At 43.9% G+C, this 26,900-nt stretch overlaps 2 protein-coding genes across 2 annotated transcripts in view; one reads left to right on the plus strand and one right to left on the minus strand.

The window, feature by feature from the left end:
* LOC124254062 overlaps positions 1-26,900 on the minus strand; it is a 239,774-nt gene that overhangs the window by 15,025 nt on the left and 197,849 nt on the right. The window lies entirely within an intron of this gene.
* LOC124254063 lies at positions 3,023-26,362 on the plus strand. Its single transcript, XM_046687915.1, is given in 3 exon segments — positions 3,023-3,324; positions 24,849-25,127; positions 25,129-26,362. Coding segments are annotated over 3 exon segments (612 nt in total). The 5' UTR covers positions 3,023-3,183; the 3' UTR covers positions 25,321-26,362.

Raw genomic sequence — 26,900 nt, forward strand, 5'->3', positions numbered from 1 at the left:
CTTTTTCATTAGTTTGTGAAGAGTTATCCCCCTTTGTTTACTTGCTAGCAGACGACATTTTCAGTGATCCTCAGTATGGATGATTTAGAGAAGAGGAAGTTGATTTTACAGTATTATAACAAGGACATCAGCTAAAATGATTTCAAGTAGAAATGGCATCCCTTTGTCCACTGTTTATCGTGTTTTGAAATATATTGCAAATGGATATGGCATTGAGCACCAGGGAGGTGCAGGTAGGCCCAGAAAATTGACTGTCGGTGACAGGAGGTGGCTTGGTATTCTTGTTTCTAAAAACAAACAAAGGAGTTTAGAAAACTTAAGGCTGGATATGATTGATAGAGGAACTGTGGCTGTCTGTAAGCAGACAATTAGAACTGAGCTGCATGCAATGGGTTGGCAGAAAAGTCGAGGAATTCCATCACCGATCATGAAACCTGAACAAAAGAAGCGAAGGTTGAACTGGTGCTTACAGCATAGATATTTTAACTGGGACAATGTGATTTTCTCAGATGAAAGTTTTTGTGTGGCTGTTTCCTAATACACTGAAATTCTGGACCAAACAAACTGAAAAACCTTTGTATCAGCTCCTCAAAGTACAGTCCGAAATTTAACGTGTGGGGTGGCATATCTGTGTTAGGGGCAACGCCCCTCTGTGTGTTTGAAGGGAATATGAACAGTGAGCGGTACACAGATATTCTCGAGCGACATTTACTTGCATCTGCTCACGTGTTCTATGGAAATTTGGGGATTTTCCAGCAGGACAACGACTCAAAACATCGTTCAAAACATTCACAGGCCTGGTTTAAAAATATGACATTATTAGATTGGCCAAGCTATAGCCTTGACCTAAATCCAATAGAAAATGTTTGGGGACTTATGAAGGAAAGTGTCAATAAGATAAAGCTGACAAATACTGCTGAAATGAAAGAAGAGGTGGTCCGATATTGGGACAGCATGGACCACGACTTTCTAACTTCTTTGATCAGTAGTATGCCCCGCCGCATTGAAGCCTGCATTGCTGCCCATTGTGACTTGACAAAATACTAACTGTTCACCTGTCTTTGAATCTGGAGTTATGTTCTGCTAATATTCACATTTATTACGTGAGTAATGAGTGAAAAAAATACAAAATTTACAATCTTTAAATTCTCAATAATTTCTGGTTGTACTGTATTACCAGAGGAAAACAGAGAGAAAATGTGTTGAAAAGTCTACAAGCATTGTCAGGATGAAGTCAATTCTGAAGTGCTTAAGAGACTGAAGAAGGAATGTGTACAGATGTGTAAGAAGACTGCAATTTGCGTTTTACAGGAAATCAGTCCAGAATGCCTAGCCAGATTTCGACTTGGTAACTTACGCAGACAAATGGTAGTAAATGCTCCTTTGCTTGATAAAATAATGCAGATATTCTGCGAGCAGGATAGTTGGCCTCCATGGCTTTGAATTCATTTAATCGTTGTCAGTCAGCTGTCCAACATATCATCGGACGGGTGTTGGATCATGGGGGTGCAACTAATAAGGTGTTTTGAAGTTTCCACTTTTTGTATAAATGTATTAAAATGTGATAAAATCATTATCCAATGTCTTCAATTTCCAAAGTTTGATTCAAAAACTTTAATCAGATAATTCAGATGTTTAGTTGATGAAATATATGTATTATGAGTCAAAATGTATTATTTACATGTGTGAGTGTTAATGAAACTTTGGTTGTCATACTGGCCTATATTTCATTGTAGACGCTAGACATTCTGAACAACATTGGCATGAGTGTTTCACCACAATCAATGGCTTTGAAGAGAAAGGAGCTGAAAAACAGACAGATGAAGAAGATTGACAGCATCGCACTGGATGAAGTCACTCATCTGAACATGCAACATAAAAAAGGTGAAGTACCAGAAACAACTTCATCATGTGATATACTAGGGGACAATATTGATATAACCAGAATGCCCTCAAGAATGACAAAAGAAGTAAGAACCAAAAGTTGGCACTAGTTTCTCCTTGTTGCAAGCAGGAAACGAGTAACTTATCCAACTCTTGACACTGCTCCTCCAAAGTCTGACATTAAAAGCACTGAAAACAGAACCTTCATTCAAAGTTTGAGAGAATACAATGCCTTAGACCAGAATTTTTGTTTTCATATCATGAAAGTACAACCTTGATTGCTTTAACAAGTATACTAGTTGTCTCCCTGAATATTTGCCCCATCCACATTGGAAGAAACATCACAAGAGACAGATTATGTCATTCTTGATCTCTTGGACAAGAGTGAAAACAAAACAAATCATATGATACCAATATTGGAACACATCCATGAAAGGTACATCCCTTACTCTGATGATGAACATTCAAATGTCATCCAAAGGACGGTCTTTGGTGGAGATGTCCTAACAAATGAACAGGCATAATTCATCGACCAGAAGGGCTGCAGAGGATGATGAATCTACTTTTGGTATGCATAACAAACAAGCTGACAGTTATTTCCAGGCATGTTTCATTTCATTTTCGTTTCATTGTTCAAAACAGTTAACACTTTACCTGCTGAAGTATTTAATGAAAAACCATTCCTGAGTGGGTTCAATTACAGAATCATAAGTCTTTGAATTGAGACAGGAGTCTAAACCTGAATCCATTCATTATGGATAAATGGAATATTGCTGACCAAGCAGGTAAAAGGTTAAAGTCAAGACCTTCACAAAGGACAGTAGTTTTTTTTGTTGTCTTTGTGTTTGTTTAGTTTGGGTTTTTTTGTTGCCAGTTTGTTTTTAAGAACTCACCTTAATGATTAACTCTTTTCCTGCTGAATAAATCAATGTCAAACTAGTCCTGCATGGGTGACATTCAGGAATCAATCAAAATCATACTGATAAATCATAAGAGAAATCCAGGATTGGCCAGGGTTACTTAGGTTTATTTAGCTCACATCTATCATCTATCTTTACCACCATACATCTCTGTTCAAAACAAGCCTATGGAACTAACGTTGGTCTTGCCATGATTCACCTCATGGCTACTCCAAACTACTGTTACAGCCTGTTTTGCATGTTGTTATTGCCACAAAGTGTACAAGATTCTTGGACCATTCCGGAAGCACTTGGAAAAGCAACATGACTATGTTTTCTTTGCCAGAAGTGAACAGAAGAGTAAAAAACTGATCATCTGGCTTTACATTGGTAATCTTTTATGAAGGCTGCGCTTCTGCTACAGGATTCACAAGATGCCTACAAGATGGGAGATGGAAACAGACTGATGCAGAATGCCAAGTTCCAAATGCTGTTGTCAGACACTGCCCATCACACAAACTACAAGATATGGCTGTTCAGGTACAGTACAACCAGAAATTATTGTGAATTTAACGATTGTAATTTTTTTAATTTTTGTCACTCATTACTCACGTATTAACTCATTAAGGCCGAGAGCCGCATATATGGGGCAAATTTATCAGCTCCTCACAGCGAGTGACGTGTTTATGGGGCAGGTAATTGGCAGTTTCTCACAGCGAGAGCCACATATATTCATCAACAGAAAGCACCTCTTATTCAGCGAGAGACGCACATGTGTGTTGTACTTTTAAAAATCGCACTGTACCTATTATTTCAACAATTTAGCAGTACTGAGCAAATATTAGCTTTTCTTGCGAGAGATGCTACCTTAAATGTCAATCAGAAGAAGTATTTAAAGTGTTTTGATAGCAATTGCTAATCATTATCATGGGCTTGTACAGCATTTGGCAAATGAAACATGTCTGCGAGAAAGGGGGATTATGATGTTTTTACAGAGGTAAGTGTCTGGTATTCTTCATACTAAAATACTTCGTATGCACATTGATTGAATTAGATGTAATGGTTTAGAGGTTACTGAAGATTATATTTTCTTCAACTTCCTTATAAATAGGAAACAATATACGAAATTTCAAGGACATACAAAGAATTCAAACACAATAGAATAGTTTGAATTTATATTTTAGGTATTATTACGTTGTCATGTTTCATATAATGAAACATAATGTATAAACACAAATAATTATACATCCAAGGTCGAATAGATTACACATAATTTAACTTACTACTTTGAAGCTTACTGAATTGTAACTAGTTATTTTCCTTAATCTAAAGTTGATAATGTTACCTAATCGAATATCGCGCCTTTTCATGGAATATATACATGTCAGTGTTATTACAACAATGAAATCTTTTACTACATTTGTTACAAAACACAGTAAGTTGGTAATTCAAACATTTCTCACACACAGACAGCAGTAATATAATAAGTTATTACATGTAAACCATTCAAAGGTATTTCAAGCATTTTTGTTCAAGCTGTTGAAAGTTTCATGTTGATTTGAATTGTCTGACTGACTGACTGACTGACTGAGTTTGGTTTTACGCCGCTTTTAGCAATATTCCAGCAATATCACGGCGGGGGACACCAGAAATGGGCTCCACTCATTGTACCCATGTGGGGATTCGAACCCGGGTCTTCAGGCGATTTGAATTGTCAGTTTTCTATGCAATTTACATGAGCACTGTGTAAAACATTTGTATTTGATCTCTGTAATTATCAAATCCGGTGCAATTATCACGTGTATCAATTAACTCAGTCTCTATTGATCCATCGTCAATAAAATCTGGATAGTATATCAGTTACGGTATCAACACACATGCGTATAATCATTCAATCAGATTACAATAATGAGATAATTCAACACCTCTTTCGACCTTGAAATAACAGTCTCCGGTAGAATGCATGTGTAGTTACGCCCTTGTTGAAAGGTTTGTCCCGTGACAAGTGTAAAATAAACAGATGCGTTGTTATATCATTGGACATCTTGCTTTATGGAGTCACGCCCCTCTCTGTAATGTTTATGCATGCATGCACATCTGTAATCTTATGAACCTCGTTTGCATTCAGTATAAATATAGGCACGCCCTCCATAAATATTTGGAGGGGGGGGGACAACTGGAAGTTTATACACTATAATAATTCAGTATAGTGTCACCTCGTGAATTCTGTAATACATGTACTTTAGTTTGGATATTCATTCGTATCAAGGTGAAGATTATATTTACATGTACAGCAAACCATTATGTTTATGTACTAGGGTGCGTAAAATCTATATGAAAATAAATACTATCTCTACTCAATGGTCTGATTTCAATCGCTTTGTTTTACGTATCGAAAAACACTAAAATGAGGACAAAAAAACTCGCCAAATTGTCTATCTACTCCTATTTGTCTTATGTGTATATTTCATACATCGTTACCAGTGTGCATATCGACTGGTCAACGATATAGCCAATAATCAATCTCTGTCCAAGCTGTTGAGTGACCAAACGTGCTCTACAGAAATTTCGCCCATGCCCCATCACCTGTCCTTTCCTCTGTGACAGGTATCACATGATACGATTGGTCACAGATAACATATGACCAGCCACTATATTGAACAGTTGAGATGCCGAACGTTCTATTCGGCAAATTTGATGAAGCCCTATCACGTGACTCTTTTTTATATTTCTATGCAAGGAATATGTAGTATACATTTTTTATATGTATGTTTGTATGGGCATTAAATGTTTTCTGCATTAAATCTAGATGAAACAAAGTGCCAAGCTCTGAATGTGCTCTATGTTAGTCACAGACTAGCGTTATAGTACTTTCATTAAAAAATAATTCGTATACACTAGAAATGTATCGGCAAAAACGCTATTTTCGTCGAATATGATAAAGTATGTAAGTAAATTCCTCTTTACAGTATGTCATTGTCATAGATGTTTTGTAAAATTAAACCTCACACAATGATATGAGAGGGAGAATTTGTTTATGAGTGTCTCATCTCTTACATACAAAGAATACATGCAAATGGTGATAAAACATAAATGTACAAGCCGCCAAAGGTCCACAAGAGAAGCTTGCAATAAAATTACATAAAACTTTGCAATACACGATATGTATTCACACCTGCTTTCTTCCAACATATATCTTTACGACACAATTAAACAATCAGGACTTGTTTGTATGACTAGACAGTTTCCTGTCATCCCCGAAACCTGCCAGGGAAATCAGGTGTGATTAGCAATAATTAGTCTCGCAGGGCGAGCGGGCAATCAGCAAGGGGTTCCAGGTGTTGAGTAGTGACATGGCTCTCGGGCTTAATGAGTTAAATGTGAATATTAGCAGAACATAACTCCAGATTCAAAGACAGGTGAACAGTTAGTATTTTGTCAAGTCACAATGGGCAGCAATGCAGGCTTCAATGCGGCGGGGCATACTACTGATCAAAGAAGTTAGAAAGTCATGGTCCATGCTGTCCCAATATCGGACCACCTCTTCTTTCATTTCAGCAGTATTTGTCAGATTTTTCTTATTGACACTTTCCTTCATAAGTCCCCAAACATTTTCTATTGGATTTAGGTCAGGGCTATAGCTTGGCCAAACTAATAATGTCATATTTTGGGTCCGAAACCAGGCCTGTGAATGTTTTGAACGATGTTTTGAGTCGTTGTCCTGCTGGAAAATCCCCAAATTTCCATAGAACACGTGAGCAGATGCAAGTAAATGTCCCTCAAGAATATCTGTGTACCGCTCACTGTTCATATTCCCTTCAAATACACAGAGGGGTGTTGCCCCTAACACAGATATGCCACCCCACACGTTAAATTTCGGACTGTACCTTGGACGCTGATACAAAGGTTTTTCAGTTTGTTTGGTCCAGAATTTCAGTGTATTAGGAAACAAGCACACAGAACTTTCATCTGAGAAAATCACATTGTCCCAGTTAAAATATCTATGCTGTAAGCACCAGTTCAACCTTCACTTCTTTTGTTCAGGTTTCATGATCGGTGATGGAATTCCTCGACTTTTCTGCCAACCCATTGCATGCAGCTCAGTTCTAATTGTCTGCTTACAGACAGCCACAGTTCCTCTATCAATCATATCCAGCCTTAAGTTTTCTAAACTCCTTCGTTTGTTTTTAGAAACAAGAATACCAAGCCACCTCCTGTCACCAACAGTAGTAGGGGGAATAGCTGTACGGGATCAAGTCCAACAAAAGCCTCTGCAAAGCCTTATTTCACAAATAAGGCTTTTGTTAGGCCCTTAGATCTCGCCCCATTACCCCTACTACTTTCACCTATAAAAGTTGAGGCACCAGCGGGATACGAACCCCACACGCAAACTATAATAGGCCTCACCACTCAACCGACTGAGCTACCAGGGACTTAGCTGAAGTATCTCGGTTTAACGGGTCTATACTGGGATTGCATCATCGCTACCCGTGGCACTATGTCACGTTGACAGGAGGTAACATTGTACCGTACGGTATGACTAATAATTCCTCTCTAACGAAAGCTCTCCCTGGCCCATCTCTCAAGTAGTACAAGTTCGGCTCGTCGGCTTTGATGTCCACTTTATCTATGTTGTAAGTTTTGATTGACCATATAGGATCGGTGGCTCGTTTCCGAGCGTCACCCTCGTGTTCCCCCGGCTGGTAGAGGTACCTCACTAGTGCCCTATCGGGTATCTGTTTCTCCTTCCCACGCAATGGGGCAGCCGACTCTGCCACTATTGATTTTAGTTTGATAGCGTCTGCTGGTTTCTTGCCGGTGAGGCGGGTGGTTTCGTGGTTTATGACAGACACCACCTTAGGTAGCCGCACTACCCATTCAGTCGACCGTTTCCCCAGGTTGGTCATCTCTCTAGCATACTGATGTCCGAATAAGCGCTCAGCCAAAGTCCTATTGAATCTCTCAACTATGGCTTGGCTGCGATGGGCTCCGGCCATGCCACGCCTGACCTTTGTATCGTGTTTGGCTAGCAGTTGTGACACGACACCCATGAACTCCGCCGGGGTCAACTTGCAGCTCTGTTGGCAATGTCAGCGACTGCGTTTGTATATGCGTTCGAATCCGCGGGCTACCTGGGCCGAATCTTTCATGGTTAAGGGTTCGGCTTCCTTGTAGCGACTGGCAACATCCACTACGGTAAGGGCATACTTGTACCTCTTATCGTGGGGTAGGAATAGGAGGTCGGCCTGGTGAACGCTATTGGGTATGTTAATGCCGAATTTCCTTCTAGGCACGTAGCGTGGTGCCGGTAAATAGATCTGCCGCAGGGCTTGTTTTCAAGCCACGCTTTGGCCTCCTCGGGGGTACTTTCAGCCATTTTAGCCAGCTTATGTACAGCACTAGCTCCTTTCCAGTACCCACGCGGGCTGTAGTAAATAGCCTCAAACTTTCTTTGGTTCCGTGACATGTCACCTATATACACCTATGTTCTTGGTTCAATTTTCTCATGCCCGTACGCGTACGTGTTGATCCCATCAATAGCTATCCAACGCTTAGTGTCCATCGGCGACAGGGACGTCTTGTTTATAGTCAGTCCGTATATCCTATGCCCATCACTTCTAAGCGTGTTCATTTTATGTCTACAGGTACGGGTCTTGAACAGGGATTCCTTGAAGCTGGCGTGTTTGATGTGTTGTTTAAAGAACCACTAAACTTTGTTTTTTGTTACTCTTTTAACCATTACATATGAAAGATTTGTGGTTAGTCTTATGCGGAACACCAAATTTATTCTTTAAAAACTTGTGGTTAATTAATACCGGCGATTAAAGTGGCCAAAAGATTAAGCCTGCTTCCCTCTCTCTACGCCATAGCGAAACCACAGACGGAGTTCGTAACTCTGTCGCCAGAGCACTGCAGTGGCGTCATATGAGGAGCGATTTTCAGTTAGTTGTATAGAAAATGTGTATACGCTCATCATTTGATGATTTCGACATCAACGGCGACATGCGAATCGTTGCTTTGTCGTCAATTGCTCCTAGGGGGTCCGAGGCGATGGTGTCCCCATGCACAGATTTCCACAGGACCCGCGGTTAGGTGCTAAATGGGTTATGTTTGTGAGTCGCGGCGGCGTTGTGGAAGCCTGAAGCGATATCTTACTTGTGTTCAGATAAACTTCCGCGGAAGTTAAAGAATCAAAACTACTTACTAGTTGTAGTAAAATATGCATATGATTGATGACCATAAAGATTTTCTATGACACAACTTGTAACATAACGATTTCTTCCTCGGAAGTGAGGTTGTGGTCGAGTAACAATAATATTGTAAGTAGTATTATATTGACACCCACCTGCTGCCACGAGAGAAATTGTTATGATATAAAGCTATGTCATGCAAAATCCTATTGGCCATCAATAAAATACATATTTTACTACCAGTAGAAAGTAGTTTTGATTTTGTAACTTCGGTGAAAACAAACCTAAATACCATTTATCCTCAGACTGGCGGATGTTCCCGACAGAGCATCATTTTAAAAATAAAAATCTGTTAGAATTAATGAGATTATGGTTTGTTTTCATCAAGTTAGAAAATCAAGACTACTTTCTACTCGTTGTTAAATATGTATTGGAATCATAACCAAGCGGATTTTGCATGACACAACTTATAACATAACGATTTCTTCCGCAGGCGAGGTGGGGGTCGAAGTCACAATACTGTAGCGATAAATTTCTTGCTACATTCCATGGTTAATGTCCACTCACCAGTATGTAGATACTAGTCAGTAATAGTCTTTATATTTGGTCTTATAATCCTAATTAGTTTATTATCACACTTGTATGCATTTTGAAACTAAATAAAAAGCAGGCGATCTGCTGATACTTATAGTGAATTTATAACAGAACTGTAATATCTAGACATTTTATAGTTTGCCAATGTGAATCATAATTAGCACACACACCCCTAGTGCATGTTGTCTGTCTCATTACACTTCACGGCGAAAACAATGATTCTGTTGAATGCTACGACAAATGAATAAAAACAAAATGCAAATATTAAAATTAAAACAGATTAAAGTTATAGGAACAATATCAGGCCATTACCTTGTTAGAGGAATGTATCCATCAATATCCACAAAACTGTTCCAAATGATGTGTCTTTTAACAGTTTAATATCACGAAAAAGTGATAAATCTTTTCAGGTATTGGTGTATAGTCTCATTGGTCACCCAAGATAGCACACCTGGCAACTAATTGCATAATGTCCGCCTTTCTTTAAAAACAGTAATTTAGTTAGCCAATAATGGGCAATCAATCAATGTATTGCGGTTAATCCTTTGAAAGAAGGGCGTTGTTTTCACGAACAGACCGACGACAGAGTGTATTCAGTATAGATTAGTAAATCTACATACATAAACACTACCTTTGACAATTCCGCTGTGTAAGATAAAAGTAATTAATCAATCAGCGTGTTATCGGTTAATCCTTTGATCGATGTTTATAATGTTGAATATTTACTCCAGACACAAGAAATGCCAAATGGGAACCTATGTCGGGTAATCTAAGTGTCTTACCACTAATTATACCTGTTATAAATTCATTAACTGACCATCAAGTGAATGATGACAAATAACATGTGTAGATTTATACCACCTAAAACGGGTTACAACGAGGGAGTATTAATTGCTCTATTGCATGTGAAAACTTATGGGCCGACACTGTTTTGAGAATACAAACAGATTTTTACATGACATGATTAAATATCGAGGTAAAACAACACAGAAATGGGATCAATTTGGATCAGTCATTATACAAATAGGGCCTAACGACACTGTCGATTTTGACAGAATCGTCTATGAAAACAAGTTGTAACTTCGAAACTTCTGCATAAAGCAGGAAACAAAATTAAATGACAGTAGATTGTGAGAACATATAGCTTTCATTTTCCACAACAATTGTCCGCGATTTCAGGTTTATACAAGCCTGTAAACACGATAATTTACCCCCTAAAATGTAGATGAATTCTGCATCGGCTCTCAAAGCTATTCCTCATATGACATCACAGAGGCGCGCCGCTCTGATTGGTTGAAATTTCGTTCGCGGGTGAGAATTGTGCACTGTTGTCAAAAAGGTCGATTTAAGTCAATTAATGGTCGAAATGAGTAGTTTTAATGACGGGGTTTCATTTATAACGATGCCACTTAGTGATTTATGTATTTGTACCCCCTAGGGTTTATGTGACCTTTAACCACATACTTCTTAACACCCTTCGCCTTCCGGATCTCACCATTGTCGGCCTTCAGGATGGAGTACATCTTAGGTCTCAAACCTATGTACTCAGCTATGGGCGTGCCAGCACACTCCTCCTTCATCTTACCTAGGACCTTTTTTTTTACCGTGCTGTGTATGGCATGGTCCTTGGGGTAGTCGCTGGTGTCATACAAATCGAGGCGTTTTTTCATGTCCTCGTACACGTCCTCGGTTCGAATCTCCATCAGCAGGGAATCCGTGTCAGTGTACAGCACTTCACACCTGTCGCCGTACTGTTTCTTCAGCTCGTTGTAAGAAAAGTCGTACATCAGGTGTTTGGATAAATCGAGGATGCTCATCCCCACGTAAACAGGCCGGTTGAATTTTATGTGGCTTTTCTTCATGTGTAGGGCAACCAGGTCGTCGGTGAATATCTTGCTACGGTTGAATGCGGGACTGGCTATCAGCCTCCTGAGCTTGTCTTCCTCATTCGACCGAACCAGCTTCATGGTCCGCAGCGTTTCCTCAGGTTCTCCATAGTCTTACCAAACACCGAGTTGTTCATGAGCTTGTAGAGATTTTTCTCAAAGTCACTGGTGGCAAGCTTTGCGGAGTCCGTGTTCATTCTGATGTATGGCTCCATCCAGGGGCTCTGGTTGAACACGAGCACCCTGTGTATTTTGGTCAGCCTCATACCCAGCGACAGGTACAGCTGTAGGTTGCGATAGTGAACGATGTACTTGGTCTTATTCATTAAGTTGGGCACTAGTTTTTCAACGTCTGTCACCCGCCCACCTAACAAGTTATGTTGGTACTCAGACATCCAGTCTGGGTTAACCCTCATACGTTCGGGGGCCAGGGGGTAGCTGTTGTGTGATGTGTGTAATGCCTTGGGGTATTCTAAGTCAACCTCGAGGATATAACCTTTGTTCGAATCGTCCGCGATGCTCATAACATCGACCTCGTGCGATGCCCATTCGAATCCCCCTGTGGGTAGATACTGGCTCATGGCCCAACCGTACAGGTTGTTGGCATCGAGGTAGAGAATATGATTGGTTGGCTTGCTCGGGTCGTAGCCCTTCATGTATTGATTATTTGCTTTCGCATATCGTTTGGTTGCCATGGAAATCCCGCCTGCATAAGCCTTTCTCAATGAATAGGTGCATGTAATCTGTCGGTGAGCAATTCCAACTTAACTCCGGTCTTTTTCAGCAAGGCATCCCACGACAGACCTGGGCTGGTGTAGTACCATGCGGGGTCGAGTTGATACTGCTTGAAACATGTCCGCCTAAACGTCTCAAACACATCGGCTAACAGCAGTACATCTGTCCTCAAGTATAGGTCGTGATAGTCACCCAGATTCTTACAGCCCAGTTTATTCCATACGTTAATAGCGTGTGAGTAATCGACTTGGGATATTGCCGAGTCGGTCAGGTTGCTGTAAAATTCTCTGATGGGGGTAGTCTGGTCTCGGCGAACTTGGCCCAGCCATCCATGTACTCGTAGGGGTACACACCCTTCCTCATCAGCAGGGGTCGAGTCTCGGCGTCGGTGTATCGATTGGTGATGGGGAAGGTATCGTTGGCCTTGACCAGACTGTCGGTGGCGACAGGAGGAACTGAACCGAGTCGATGAACCTCAAGCCATTCAAGCTGAAGGAAATGTATCTCTCCATGTTGTTGGGGATGCACGTCAGGTTGCCGTCAACCCTCGCGATGGCCTGCATGATCAAGTGAGAGTCGTACCCTCTCAAGTTGTGGAAGACCACGGGGATGTTTATTGTCTTGGGGGTGATTCTGAGCTTGAGGTTGCACGAGCTGTGAGCGGCGCCTCTATACTTACCGGTGACGTGGCAGTGATCTCTCACCGAATCACCGTTAAGTGGTGAGTCACACACGTGGCAGTTAGTGCTACAGGCGTGGGCTAGCCGGTCGGCTTTGGTCATACGCATGGGAGCGACTGTATACAGTGCATTCCTAATAATTTTTTCTTCCTCCTGCAAACACTTTAGAAACTTTTCAGCCGCGTTGGGACCCCTATACACTACCGGAGCTTTCGTTTCCCCATCACAACGGACGACCATGTATCCAAACCCACAGGCCTCATGCTCCTGTGTTTTCTGTGTGGTTGGGGTACCCCAAACAGCCCCACCCCCGGCAACCTCAACAGGTTTGACCAAGGCTTCAAAGTCGTCGTATATGACATAAGGCACGGACATTTGGTTCTTGTGGTTGCCGAATTTTAGGATATTGTCACCTTCCTTAGGCATGTCGACTCGTATGGCCGTCTGCCCCACACCTTGGCAATCCTCCTGGTGGGATTCTAATAAATCAGCTTCGTGTGAAAGCCGTGCAGGCATCGTTATGCAAAAGTGTTTTTCCCATCGTGTTTCGATTGGTCATGCAATAGCCTGCTGAGATGTTTTATCCGCGTGTAGTGATACTTTTCACCTCGCTGGATCATGAATATATTGACCAGCGTGGCGACCCAACAGTTGGGGGTTCCCACTGGACTGACCCTGTGCACTATTGTTGTGTTGCCTTCGTGCCCAAAGATGTTTATGGCTATATTATTCTGTTTTCTACTTTGGTGATCTGGGATATGGGGGTGGGTTCATCTATACCATCCCAGTTGAGCCCATCGTCTTGGGGATAGCTAGAAAGCCTGTCTGAATTAGTGTCAGCTGGAAACAAGGCTGACCTGATAGCTACCCTCAGGCAATCGTCTCCTCTATTCTTGACGTTGACCATGGCCTGTTTTTTCTTATAGTAGGGGGGCAAGTCTAGGTATGACCCGCCTCTGAACGGCACGTAGTTAGCTATGTCTAGATAGACATTATCGATTTTATCAACAGCCCACCCGGACCCCATGTGTGTGTAGCGTTCTAGGTATTCTCGTATCTGCTGAAAACTGGTATCGATTGATGCGTCTATGGTCTCTGTATGCGTGACGACTTCTTGTTTACCTCGGAAGTAAGGCTGAACGTACTCAGTGACCCCAGCCCCTGCCTGCTTATCGAGTGACATTTTCACTGTGATCTGAAACTTTATACTTCCCAGATTGTTTAGTTCCTGGTTGACTTTATCAGCTATCAGAGGCTTGATATCTGTGATGTCTATGTTCCTATCAACATGCATGCGCCAGCCTCTCAAATAGTTGCCTACAGCGCGCTCAGTGGGTATGAACTGTAGGTCAATAGCTCTATTCTGCCGTAATAGTTCTACAAGCTGTGGCTTCCTCATACGGGAATAACCACCTAAACCCAAATTGCGTACCTCGGCTTTTAATTGTTTTACAGTGGGGAGCTGACGGTGAACGGGGTCATGTGATAACAATGTGACTAACCCGGCTCTCCCCAGGTTGGAATAACCCGTGAACCCAAGCTGTTTTGCTCTGAGTTTTAATTGTTTTACCGTAGGAGGGGCTTGCAGGCCTAGTAACCGCAACAAGGCTGATTTCCTCATCCTAGAGTAACCAATCACACCCCTCTGTCTCGTGATCTGCTTGAGCTCACAAATAGTAGTCATAGTTGCATACACACCTAAGTATATCAATCTCTAATTGGGCCGCCGGTAAGGGAGGTAACTCCTCCAACCTTGATAAAAAAAGTGAGGCGCTTTAGTAAATATCCAGATAGACCTTATCGATTATTCCCTCGACCCACCCGGAACATGCGCAGCATAGTAGGGTGTTTTGTATTACTTGCAACGAGTTGTCAACAAGTATATCTATCTCCCCATGCACATCTACTCGCCCCCCATCAAAGTAATTCCAAGTGTGCCCAGCCCATGGCACATCAAACCCTACTTTCACCATGATTGTAAACGAGCACCCCTTATATAGTTCACTAACAATCATGGGTTTGAGAACACTGATATCTATACTTTTCCCCACATAAATCTGCCAGCTTCTCAGGCAACTTTCCCTGGGCTCAATTTCCACAAACATTGTTATACCTAGGTGTTCACAGTCTCTAATTGGGGACTTATCCTGAGGAGGCGCCTACGTTCTTTTATGTAGGCCTTTTTATTCTCGTAGATGAGATGATGTCTGACTACGTTTGCTCCGTGAGCTTTGCATAGGCAGTAGTGCCCTTTAACCCCTATACCACACACAGAACACGTGTAGTTAGGGCTTCCCATGTGGAAACAACAGTACCCCTCAGTCCTGCATCTCCTACCACAGGCTTCTTTCTTCCCCATAAGTATGTATTCGCATCGGTACGGAGCAGGTCTCATCTTTGGTATACTTATATGAGTACTTAGTCTAATTGTTTTGCAACCAAACGCAGTCGCTACTATACCCAGCTCGATGAAGACCAGTCCCAGGTCCATTTGCCCCCTGAATGGTGTGTAGTACTGAGTGAGTTTGGGTTTATTGAGTGGTTCCAGCTGTTTACCTGTTAGTAGGTAGTATTCTCTCGCTGCATCGTCGACATCGTGGAATGTTTTAACGGCATGGTTCTCACGCCTGAGTTGTTCGTTAATGTAATCGATCCTCTGAACACGTTTTTTCGCGTACTCGGATTGTGCCGCCTGTAATTTCTCAATAGCAAGGTCGTGTAAACTTCCTCTCTGCTTGTATCTCAGCCGCGTGTGACTCTCGTAGTTTCGAGAAGAGGAAATTACTCCCGGAAAATGCCAGGGCATTTACTAATGCCCCACCGACCATCATGGCGATCGTAGCCATCCTATATTTACTTCATAATATTTTCAGGTAGTATCCCTTGTTTTACTAGGATGTCCTTTGTGGCCATCGCCATACCAAGGTTCATTATGAGCATACCCATATCCTGCAGGTTGAAATCTAGCTTGATAGTCGGTTGTTTAAGCACCATTTTGGTCAACCGAGCGTATCCTACGGCTAGACTGGCGACCACGGTGGCGTGGTATGCGTCGTTGACGAACGTTTTCCCCTCAGACATTATGTATATGATATAAAAATATATATTTTATTGCATGATATGTGTGTTGACCTCTAATTGTGGGGGTTCCTCCCTGGGTGGTTGTTTATTATATAACCATGAGATAGCCACGGCAGCAGTTGCGCCTACAATCAACAAGAGTCGAGTCGGGTTCACCGTGATACTTTTATGTTGGTGACACCACCGTTTTTTACCGGCAGCTACTCTCTTAGGGTTCTTCTGCCTGGTGACTGTAGGGGGTTGGGGTTCCCCCAACTTTGGGTTCACCTCGGGAGGGTTCACCTCCAGTTGGGGTTTCACCAAAGTGGGGGTCTCCTCCCTGGGGGTTTGGGTCTCCTCCTGTGCAGTATCCATCCTGTATACTATTATTATTATTTTTCCCCTCCTTAAATTGGCAATGCTTTGCCGTGATAATCGCCGCCGTCACCGGGGCTAACAACATACAGTATTTGTGGTACAGCACGCAGCTGATAGAGCTCAAGGCGTGTTCAATAAAAGGGTCTTTCTCAAGGGCTTCCCACAGGTAAAGTCGGCGCTCCGGGGGAATGGGAAGGAAGTATGACGCAATACCAGTGTATATCTGGGTCATAGCCGATCCTATAGTTTTCGTCATCTCTGCCCCGAGTCTGGCCTCGTATCTAGCGTACAGCTTATCGATTTCTTCGGCTGACATTTTGTGAATTTTATCGGGAGTGTAGTCCCCAAAGTAATGTTTGGCTTTGCCACCAACAGCCAATGCCACCAGTCTCTCTCGCTTGTCGTCACTCACCTGTGGTGATTGTGGCACCAACAGTTGTTCTAGCAGTTCATCACACTCCATCTTATAATGTAACAAGTAAGTTTTAGTTTTAACAATATAATACCCGATGCAGGCAAAACACAGCGAAATGAAGGTTAAGTTGCACACGACGAACACTTCAAAAAAAGTCATAGCTTAGCTTTGCTTAGCATTTGCTTAGCTTTGCTTAGCTTTTACTTAGCATTGCTAAGCTAAAACACCCTATAGGCCACGGGTTGGTCAGTCTTGAGCACGAGCTTAGCGTGTTTAGTTTCAGCGAGCTGTTTCTTCACACGTTCCCGTTCTAATTTGCTCATCACATCGTTCTCTCTCAAACACTCCTCGAACGAATCCCTGTCCTTGCAGTGAAATAAGGCCACCCATTGCATCTGCTCCCTAAGGTCTTTCAACACCGAGTTGAACTTCTGCGTTAGCACCCAGGCGCTGTGCTTTGCGTGCCGGCCGGAGAAGGCCAGGTATGATAGCATGTCTCTTTTTTTTGTTATCTCACGATTAGCGCTGCCGTCGTCCAGTATGAACAGCGTCGACTCCCCTTTAAATTTCCCATGATAAGCTTTCAACCAGTCCTGCAGACGTGTCCCCGGATCGACTCTGTGTACGTCGGGTCCGTCATCACCCAAAGGTCTTTCCGTTAATACGTTTTATTCATTTGCAGAGTAGGGCACATGATAGCGATGTTGTCGAACACATCCCTGTAGTACCCCTCCAACATATCCAGCACGAAAACGGTCTTCCCACAGCCCGTCTGCCCGCACACTATGGCGCAGTGTGGGTAGCGGGGTAAATCAATGCCCCGGCAGGCAAATCAATAGATGGCCTGCACGAATCTCCCATTGTCTATATTAAGTTGCGCGTCCATAATCACGTACAGATATAATTTCAACTTGCCCGCGGGTTGAGCCTTCTTGGTGATCTGGATTGTTATCCCCTCGCTGCCGTTGTCGATGCGGCAACCGCTACCATGCAGTTTATCGTCATCCGTGGATCACATGTCCAACCACAGCGCGTACTTGGTGGTCAGGTACTCACCGATCTGCACGGAGGATAGGTCCAGGTCCTTGATGACGTGTTGGTGCCGGGTCGGTAGTTTCATTATCTCATCCCACTGCTGGTGTGCCCTCATACCGGCGCTGAACAGCTGATTGGGCACGCCCTCGATGGTCACTTCCACCTTTTCAATCTCGGGGTTGAAAAACTTCTCGCTGTCCCTTCGGAACGGCTCGTAATCCTCCATGGGGACGACCAGGATGCCTTTCATCGATCTCGCCGGCACATTTAGGTTGATATTCCACAGTGTGTCGCTCTTATCCCGATTGATCGCTCTATGCCTCAGGACCCTATCGTACAGGATGGCCACCTTCCCCGAGTACTGGCTTCAAACCTGCCTGGCCAGCTCCGGGCTAGTGACCATGTCGAACTCCAGAGAGATGTTGTCTATGGTGTAACTGGCCTCATCACCGTTCGGCGTACGCACTACTTTGCTGTAGTCGTTAAACGTTAGCTCCTATTCAAACCTATCACCCAGCACGGCCTGGTAAAATGGCGCGTGTCCGTGAGCAACTTCGAAGTCGGCGGCATGCAGAACCTGTTCCCGTGCGGCAGGCGATGGCCTTTTCACCGTCCGTGATCTTGTCTAACTGGTCTTGCGTGAAGCCATACCCCATGCGCCACCGGTCGATTTGCTGATGCCCTGGTACCGTCATTGGCCGCGTTCTCCCTCGCGTTTCCAGAGGTCCCGTAGCAGTGAAAGGCGTCGGCTGTCGTCGATGCTCAGCACCTCGTTACGCTGATCTTGATGGTGGTTTTCTTGATGATGGCTCGACCTACGTTCCGCACTAGCTCGCGTTTGTCGTTGTCGGAGGTCAGCGTGAGGTTGAACGCCAGTCGAACCGTGCCTGGTACAATGAGGTCATTCTCACCAAGGTTTGGGAATCTAACCAGCAGCGTTTGGTTCTGGTCTATCTTGCTGGGATTGTTGGTGATGGTCACCGACTGGCGCACGGCTCTGACGCCTAGAGGCTCTCTTGATCTTCTGAAAGGATCTAGTTTTCTACCATACATTGTTATATAAATGAAATATATAAGTTTTAATACTAAATAATGGCTGAGTACATCCCTATGGATGATATGTGGGATGATAGTGCCCAGGCATTCGGGGAGGATGACACCACATTCACGAACAACCCCTTAAGTGCTGAACTTGTACAGCCGGCCGTCGATGATTATTATGATGCAGTTGAAAATAGAGACAACATCAAGCTGTTGGTACGAGACTATGCCAAGTTTACCGTCGATAAGAAGGGCACGCTGCGATTGAAGGCTCACCCAGGGGTCGATATCATGAAAAAAGCCGGGAAAGGGCCATATGCTTTGTCAACACTCACCAGTCGCCCTGGTGGGAGTCAACTGCTCCGTGATGAACTAGGCTTCATAGATTACGGGGGCGCACGGCCTAAGCTTCCCCCGAAGGTCGTCCAAGATCTGCAAGCAGCCAGGCCTGAATCAGCAGTGGGGATGCTAAAGCGTGCTAAAAGCGTCGGACAGTATCGAAAAATATTGACCACGTACCATGACAAACCCTTGCGGGGCTCGAATTTCCCCTGAGGGAACTGCGAGAGGCCTAGGCGAAGCCTTGAAACATGTGCGGCGGAGAACTTCGTTAACAACATGGGGAAACTGAACGAAGTCGGCGAGCACATCACTCACGAGAAAATAAAACTCACGAAGCTGAGGGCGATGACATGAAACGTCGTATCGAGGAGAGAATAAGAAACTTGGAAGACGAGACGGACTCGGTTGGAATCCGCTTCCTCGAACCGGGAAGCCCTCCGATCCCAGATCAGTCGTGTACGGGAAACCATCGATCGAGTCCTAAATGAGGACACCACGCTAGCTGACAGGATCCGAATCCTCTTCCGAGAGCAAGGGATTACTATCGCCAGCATTTTGACTGCATTGGGCTTCATCATATCAACCCTGGTGGTGTCATTGACAGGGGGTACTGCTGGCGGCAGTGGCACACCAACACCCACAGGTGGTGTCAAAGACTGGATAAAAAAACACCTAAAATCCCTCGGGGAGGCCCTGGCTAAACTGGCTGGTAAGGCCGCAGAAGCCCTGCCTGGCATCCTGGGTAGCATCGTCTCGTGGCTGCTGAGCGCTCTGGCTAAAACTGCCACATGGCTCAGTCAAAACCTGTGGGCAGCCATCGTCGCCGTGGCGGGTTTGGTGTACGTAGCGGCTAAGGAATTTTTAACCAAATGAGCCCCACCCCGACCGCGACCCCGCCAACCACCAGGGCTGTTTTACGATCGATGTGCTGCTGATTGGACGCCTGAACGTGTGGGGGTGACCCCACAGGGGGTGTTGGTTGAACCCTAGGCTCCGGGGGTGGCGCCACTATACCCATTTCACCGGTCGTGGGTGGTGGGACGTGGGGGACGTTGACATCAAAATTGACTCCCAACTTTTGGTCCGCCGTGGCTATGACTATTTCGTTGTTGTAGCCCACCACTTTTTACTCTCAGTTGCATATGCGCTCGGAGCCATGTACAGTCCCACATCGAAGCCATGGCGTATTCAACCGTCTTGGTATCGTTTGATGGCACTCGGAGATCAACTGGAGAATTGATAGCATCCTCAACGTTAACAAACGAACTGTTTCTGGCGTCGTAAGCAGTCCCCTTACCGAGGATGTTGGACTTTTTAGTCATCCCAACAGCCCCACGTGCGTTCGAACGAGTCGTTCAATCTGGTGACACCAGCACGAGTAAACCCTTTCGACGTGTCCAGCATGAACTTTTTCCAGTCATCCGCTGCCCCCTGCTCGAACCTCCAGACTCGGTAATCCTTGCTGTTGTTGAAAGCCATGTAACGGTCATCCCACTCGTTCGTTGTGAGGTGATGATACGACTTGTCACCCCATTCTTTCAACTTCTTGCTGGCTTCCACGAGGGGCATGTTGTGAACGATGGGGATACCCAACCCGTGGTTCGGTCCCGGCAACCGCCAATCCGTCTTCGGGTTTAGTTCGAATTCGTTGCAAATACGTTCGTAGGCCCGTCTATCGTACTGGTTGTTTACTGCGTTCCATGCTTTGTCCTGTGGGACTGGAGCGCTGATCTCTTTAAGGATACGCCTGACCTGGTAGTACATGTGGAACATGAACACAGACTGACTCAGCGGTCCACGCCGAGTGTCGGTCAATGTCACACCACACCCCGTTGTAGCGCACCACACGGCGAAGTTGAGTTGATTCTGCCAGAACTGCATCGGGTTGTTGAACCAAGCATGAACTACCTTAGCGTTAGTCACCGAAAACCTATACCGATTGAACACATCTATGAACTGGGCGTCGAAATACATCCCATCAGCGACCACGATCTTCATGTGGGGGAAATCTATGTCCAGTTTAGGGTAAAACACTCCAGGGGAGTACATTTTTAAACTATTATATAATGAGTTTATATACTCTAACATGTACATAACACTTCCTGGAATAACGAGCGCGGAGGCCGTTCAGCTGGCGATACGCGATCGATAACACGTCGGGTCAACTCGAAGTCGCACTGTGCGATATCACCTACCTACCGCGATGGACTAACCTCAACGCCAGCAACAATAAGCTGTTCGTCAGTAGAGCTCGCAGCCAGATAACTGACGGCTACTACAGCGTGTGCTCTCTAAGCGACGAGGTCTTCAAGCCCCTGGGAGCCGAACTCAAGATGAACAACTCAAACGGCACAGTGGTGTTAATCAACAACGGAAGAAACTCCTTGAGGCTCGGTCGACCATTGGCGAGGACACTCGGTATGCCGCCTGACGAGATAAAACCAACAACTACCGTCACAGGCACGAAGTTACCCGACCTTGTACCATACAGAGAGCTGTGCATTCATCTCGGTCAGCTGAGCACAACGGACAACATTCAAGGGGGTCACCCTTCCACGATACTGAGAGCCGTACCCGTGAAAACGGAGAAATACAACGACGGTAGAACCCAGTCGTTTTCACCGCGGCAGTATAAGAGGTTAACCCAGGGCAACATCCCTGTGCTGATAATATCGGTGTTAGATATAAATCATAATCCCGTGAATATAGGATACCTCAGCATAACGCTGCACATAAAATGACCAGCGCACAAGGTCCCGGAATGAAGTTGAAAAAATGCATCAATGTGGGGATCTCCGACCTCGGGGACACACGCAGATTCGATGACCCCGGAGTAGATGGTAAATTGTACGCCTTGCAACTGAAAAACAACATTTACAAATGCGTTGAAGTCCCCTCCATCGGTGGTACTAGAAACCTAAGTGATATAGTAGATACCTCAAGAGGGGTCGTCAACACTCGGTACACCCTAGTCAACACCGGTGATGATAAATGGATAATATACCCATCGTTCGGGGCAAACTGTTCGACTTAGAAGATGTTGAGAGTACTACGTGATGGCCATCAAACAAAAATATACAGTATTCCCTTCACCCGAAGATGACAAGTGGGTGTTGTTACCCGCTAAAGGCGACTGGTTTCTCAATATTAGGCTCGGCTCCCCTCGTGTTCACGGAGAACAAAGACAACCACCTAAACAAAGTCGTGAACAACGGAACCCTGCTCGTGGCTTACGTCCCGGCTCAGAGGCGTAGCGTAATCATCAGCCCAGTCTCCAGTATGGCAGCCCACATGCTATCGAGTAAACCGGGGAGTGCAAGGCGTGACATTGCAGTTGGTGTCTGGTTGGCGAGGTCAACATCCTGACGAGCCTACGGATAACGCCACTCTGATCATCAAAGTCTACCTAGGGGAGTCATTGCGGGATGATGTCGAAATCGTGAAGGGGATCAAACTCGGGTGGGGGAAACGACACCAGTATCACGTTTGCACCGTTTACGTGCGGGTGGGTGTCGACTCCAAAACCAGTCTGCAGGGCATCACCGTGATCGTGGAAGACACGATGTCACTAAACAAGATCTTCCTACCCGACAACATACACTTCATGGGGGTGAAGTGCACCCCTGAACTATTATCAGAAAAACAACTGGAAACTATCTCGTAATAGTATTATAGCAATGTCTTGGCTTCACCCCAACGCTACGCTTAACGACTTAGGGGACACGGAGGGATTCGATCAGCCTGGTGAGGAAGACACCTTATACATCCTGCACTTCAAAGACAACGTGTATAGGCGGGTGTCGTTATCAGATTTTAAAGAGCCTGAATGGTTAGTCAACTTAACCCTCACCGCACCTTATGTCTCTTTTCGTAGTGGTGGGCCTATCACTAGTGATATCACCGAAATTAAGAACAGCGGTATCTTGCTCGGGGGGGTTTCAACCCCAGGGTTCTCAAACTATAAGAATTTCCCGAACCCCAAATCATCCGGGTTACATGTTAGATACAACCGGGATTGCAGAGTTAACATTTGGGACATACACTGGCCTACCATTTTCTAGGTCTATGCCTCCAGGCTCCACATTAATCATAAAACTCTTTTTTAAAGCCGCCAGTGTTTTTCCTATATGGGACCTTTTATCTGGGGTGAAAATAGACTTATCTATTGGTTCATTTAATGGCCGCCATTGTAGTATCGTAATACGGCGGGACTCGGCCCCCGGTAGGGGGTTGCTGCCCCCCTTAATAAGCCCCTCTATATTTCGTATAGAACAAAAGTTACCTATTGACATTTTCGATATTCTCCTACCCGAGAAAATAGGCCTTATAAGCCTCAAGTACGTTGATCAACTATTAACTGATACCCAATTAAAAAATATACCACCAGATATATTATAGGCACACAGAATGGGGCTGTACCCAGTCGTAGAAGAAGTCGCGAAGACCCTGGAAACCGTAGACGGGTTCCGCTTGAGACAGTTATGTGATGTAAAACGCCAACTAGAACAAGACCGCGACACGCGGAAAGCACTATATAAGAAGTACCATAGAGCTTTCAATGCCGTGGACGGGACTGATACTGCCCTTATGGCAACCAGCATGGGGCTAGGGGCGGCAGGTGTTGGGTTGTTAGCTACCATCGTGGCTGCACCTATAGTGCTAGGTATTGAAATAACAGCTGGGGTGACAGGGGTGTTAGGGTTGGTGCTTAAGTTTGCATCACGCAGACTGCATCGTAAGGCGTTGAAACACGACGAGATCAGGGTTCTGGCCTAAGCAAAGCTGAACACGGTAAGTGAGCGTATTTCCACGGCACTCACTGACAGTAAGATCTCAGAGGAGGAGTTTCGTTCAATCCTCTCTGAACTCACAAAATATAACAAAATGAAACAAGAGATTCGATCCAAGTCTCGTAAGTCTGCTATCAGCGAGGGCGAGAAAAAAAAGTACATAGAACAGGGGATACAAAAAGCCCGGCAAGCCTTTATTACAAACACCAAAGAGATCATAGGCGATTCACATTAAACTGTTTCATCGAGGTCAACGTGACATAGTGCCACGTGTAGCGATGATGCAATCCCAGTATAGACCCGTTAAACCGAGATACTTCAGCTAAGTCCCTGGTAGCTCAGTCGGTTGAGTGGTGCGGCCTATTATAGTTTGCGTGTGGGGTTCGTATCCCGCTGGTGTCTCAACTTTTATACTTTTATAGGTCGGGGCTCAAAGTAGTAGGGCAATGGTAGGAGATCTAAGGGCCTAACAAAAGCCTTATTTGTGAAATAAGGCTTTGCAGAGGCTTTTGTTGGACTTGATCCCGTACCGCTATTCCCCCTACTACTCCGACAGTCAATTTTCTGGGCCTACCTGCGCCTCCCTGGTGCTCAATGCCATATCCATTTGCAACACGATAAACAGTGGACAAAGGGATGCCTGTTCTACTTGAAATCACTTTAGCTGATCTGATGTCCTTGTTATAATACTCTAAAATCAACTTCCTCTTCTCTAAATCATCCATACTGAGGATCACTGAAAATGTTGTCTGCTAGCAAGTAAACAAAGGGGGATAACTCTTCACAAACTAATGAAAAGGATTAACGGAGTTGTCTCTCTTGAATGAAACCAAGCACTTGATAGCTGGTCAAGGTTGTTTATACTAGAAATCAAATTAAACATATTCCTAAAATTCTCAATAATTTCTGGTCATACTATATATGGCATATTATTTCTCACTGTTAAGCCCAAGATTGGCTGAGGAATACAAGTGGAATTGTACAGCCAATACTCAAGGGGGAATAGGGAACAATATTCCCAATGACAATTTGGTGGAAGTTCTTGTAAAGAAAGTAAAGAAGATTTGTGTACATAAAGCAAACGCGACTTATGCAACAGCCAGAACCGCAGCACTAACTACACAAATTCAGGATGAAATATGCACCATCATTGAACACGAGGCAGGGGCCTGGAACAAGAAGGGTTCACGATCCAAGCAAACCAAATGTGCTGATCAACATACCTCTGATTGTGCAGAAACTACAAAAGGCTGACATTTTCTCATACATTCCTGGAAGGTCATATGCTGGATTTCCCAATTTTCAAGATCTCTTTGCCAGAGTCAATGTCTTGAGCCTACACAAATGGATAACAGACCAGAAAAATAGACTTTCCTTGGAAATTATATGAGTCATTCTTATCACTTTTTTTTCAGTTTTCAGAAAATACAAGTGATATTTCTTTTTTCAGTTTGGCCTCTGTGTTGGAGAGGTTACAGAGACAATGAAAACTTACTGAAAATGTCAAATGAAAAGGGATGCACTGCTGCATTGTTGCCCCGCCTCAAAGTGGAAGGCGTATATAGGAATGAGTGGATTAGGATCATACCTCATAACTGGTTGAAGATATTCCTTTGAAATGTGTATGAAGGAACTGGTGAACCAAACCTTGTCCTATTGAAAATTCCAAAAATCAAATTGTTAATGATGCAACTACAACTTTTTCTGTTTATAATGTTGAGAAGTGCTTCGAAAATTATAAGGTGGGGAATATCAATATTTCAAGACTGTATTTTCATGTCATCAAAGTACTGTTACAATTGTGTTTTGTACACACTCATTTGTGGTAAATGTAAACATTCAATAATGGTGAAAAAGTAAACGAAGGATGACAAACTCTTACCATTTTTTTTCTGACATATCAACTGCCAACTTCCCTGGATGTAATGTCGACTGTACATGACATATTGTTAAATAGGTATGAAAAACTTCAATCACATCACAAAAATATCATGGTTTTGATACAGAGCAACTAATATAATTGCAAACAAGCATTCAAGTTATTACCAGGTACTTTTAATGAGATTAAGCACTGACTCCAATGTGAAGTCAGTCTGAATCATCTGAATCACTTGAACTTTGTTCACTTGAAATATCCATAATCATCTAACACTTCATTTCGTATTTTGCTGATTTCTCTTGCACAGTTGTTGGACCAAATGGGAAGTTCTTTGATGATGTCATCGATGGACACAAGGTGTTCAGATTTGTCCACGACTGCGCTGATGACATCCTCATTGATTCCAAACACAATATCTGGGTTCACTATTGTGCATGTTGAAAACAATTTGAACATGTAAGAGTGTAGTTTATGTCTCAGTAACTCTAGCTGATCATCCTTCACTTCTCTCTGACATGTGTCCGATATATCATCCTCTTGAGTGTCATATGCATAGTCCACCATCACAAGGTTATCTCGACATTCTTCCAAATCTCAATCGCAAGTCTGGGCACAGACGTAGCAGCAACGATGCTTCAGCGTGATGACCTCATGCTTGCTGCAGTAAGATTGACAAATCATTTTGTGGCGGCAAGATGTTTCTTTGACAACCTTTAGCAGTTCATTTTCTACTTTTTTAAGCTGGCCTTTATGTGCTTTGTAGAGAACAAGCTCATGAGCTGGTGTTCCATCACGCCCTGATGGCCAGTTTGCTGAACAAAAGAATCCAGCTCAAAGGGCAGCCCATAGTGAATGACATGATTTACATTGTGAAAGTTTACACCCATTCCAGCTGCATTAGTGTAAATCAACACACAAAGTTTACTGTCTTGAGTCACCTTGGAATGAATGTCTTGCTTAATAGCATCTTTTGTCTTGCTATGATACATGTCAAAAAGACCTGTCTGCCATCCAAGGACTTGGGCAAAAGCATAATCACTTTAGAACATTCAGCAATTGTCCAACAAAGGATGACAAATCGTGAAGACCCT

This window comes from Haliotis rubra, unplaced genomic scaffold, assembly GCF_003918875.1.
Source record: "Haliotis rubra isolate DU_JTF1 unplaced genomic scaffold, ASM391887v1 Scf561, whole genome shotgun sequence".
Lineage (NCBI taxonomy): Eukaryota > Metazoa > Mollusca > Gastropoda > Lepetellida > Haliotidae > Haliotis > Haliotis rubra.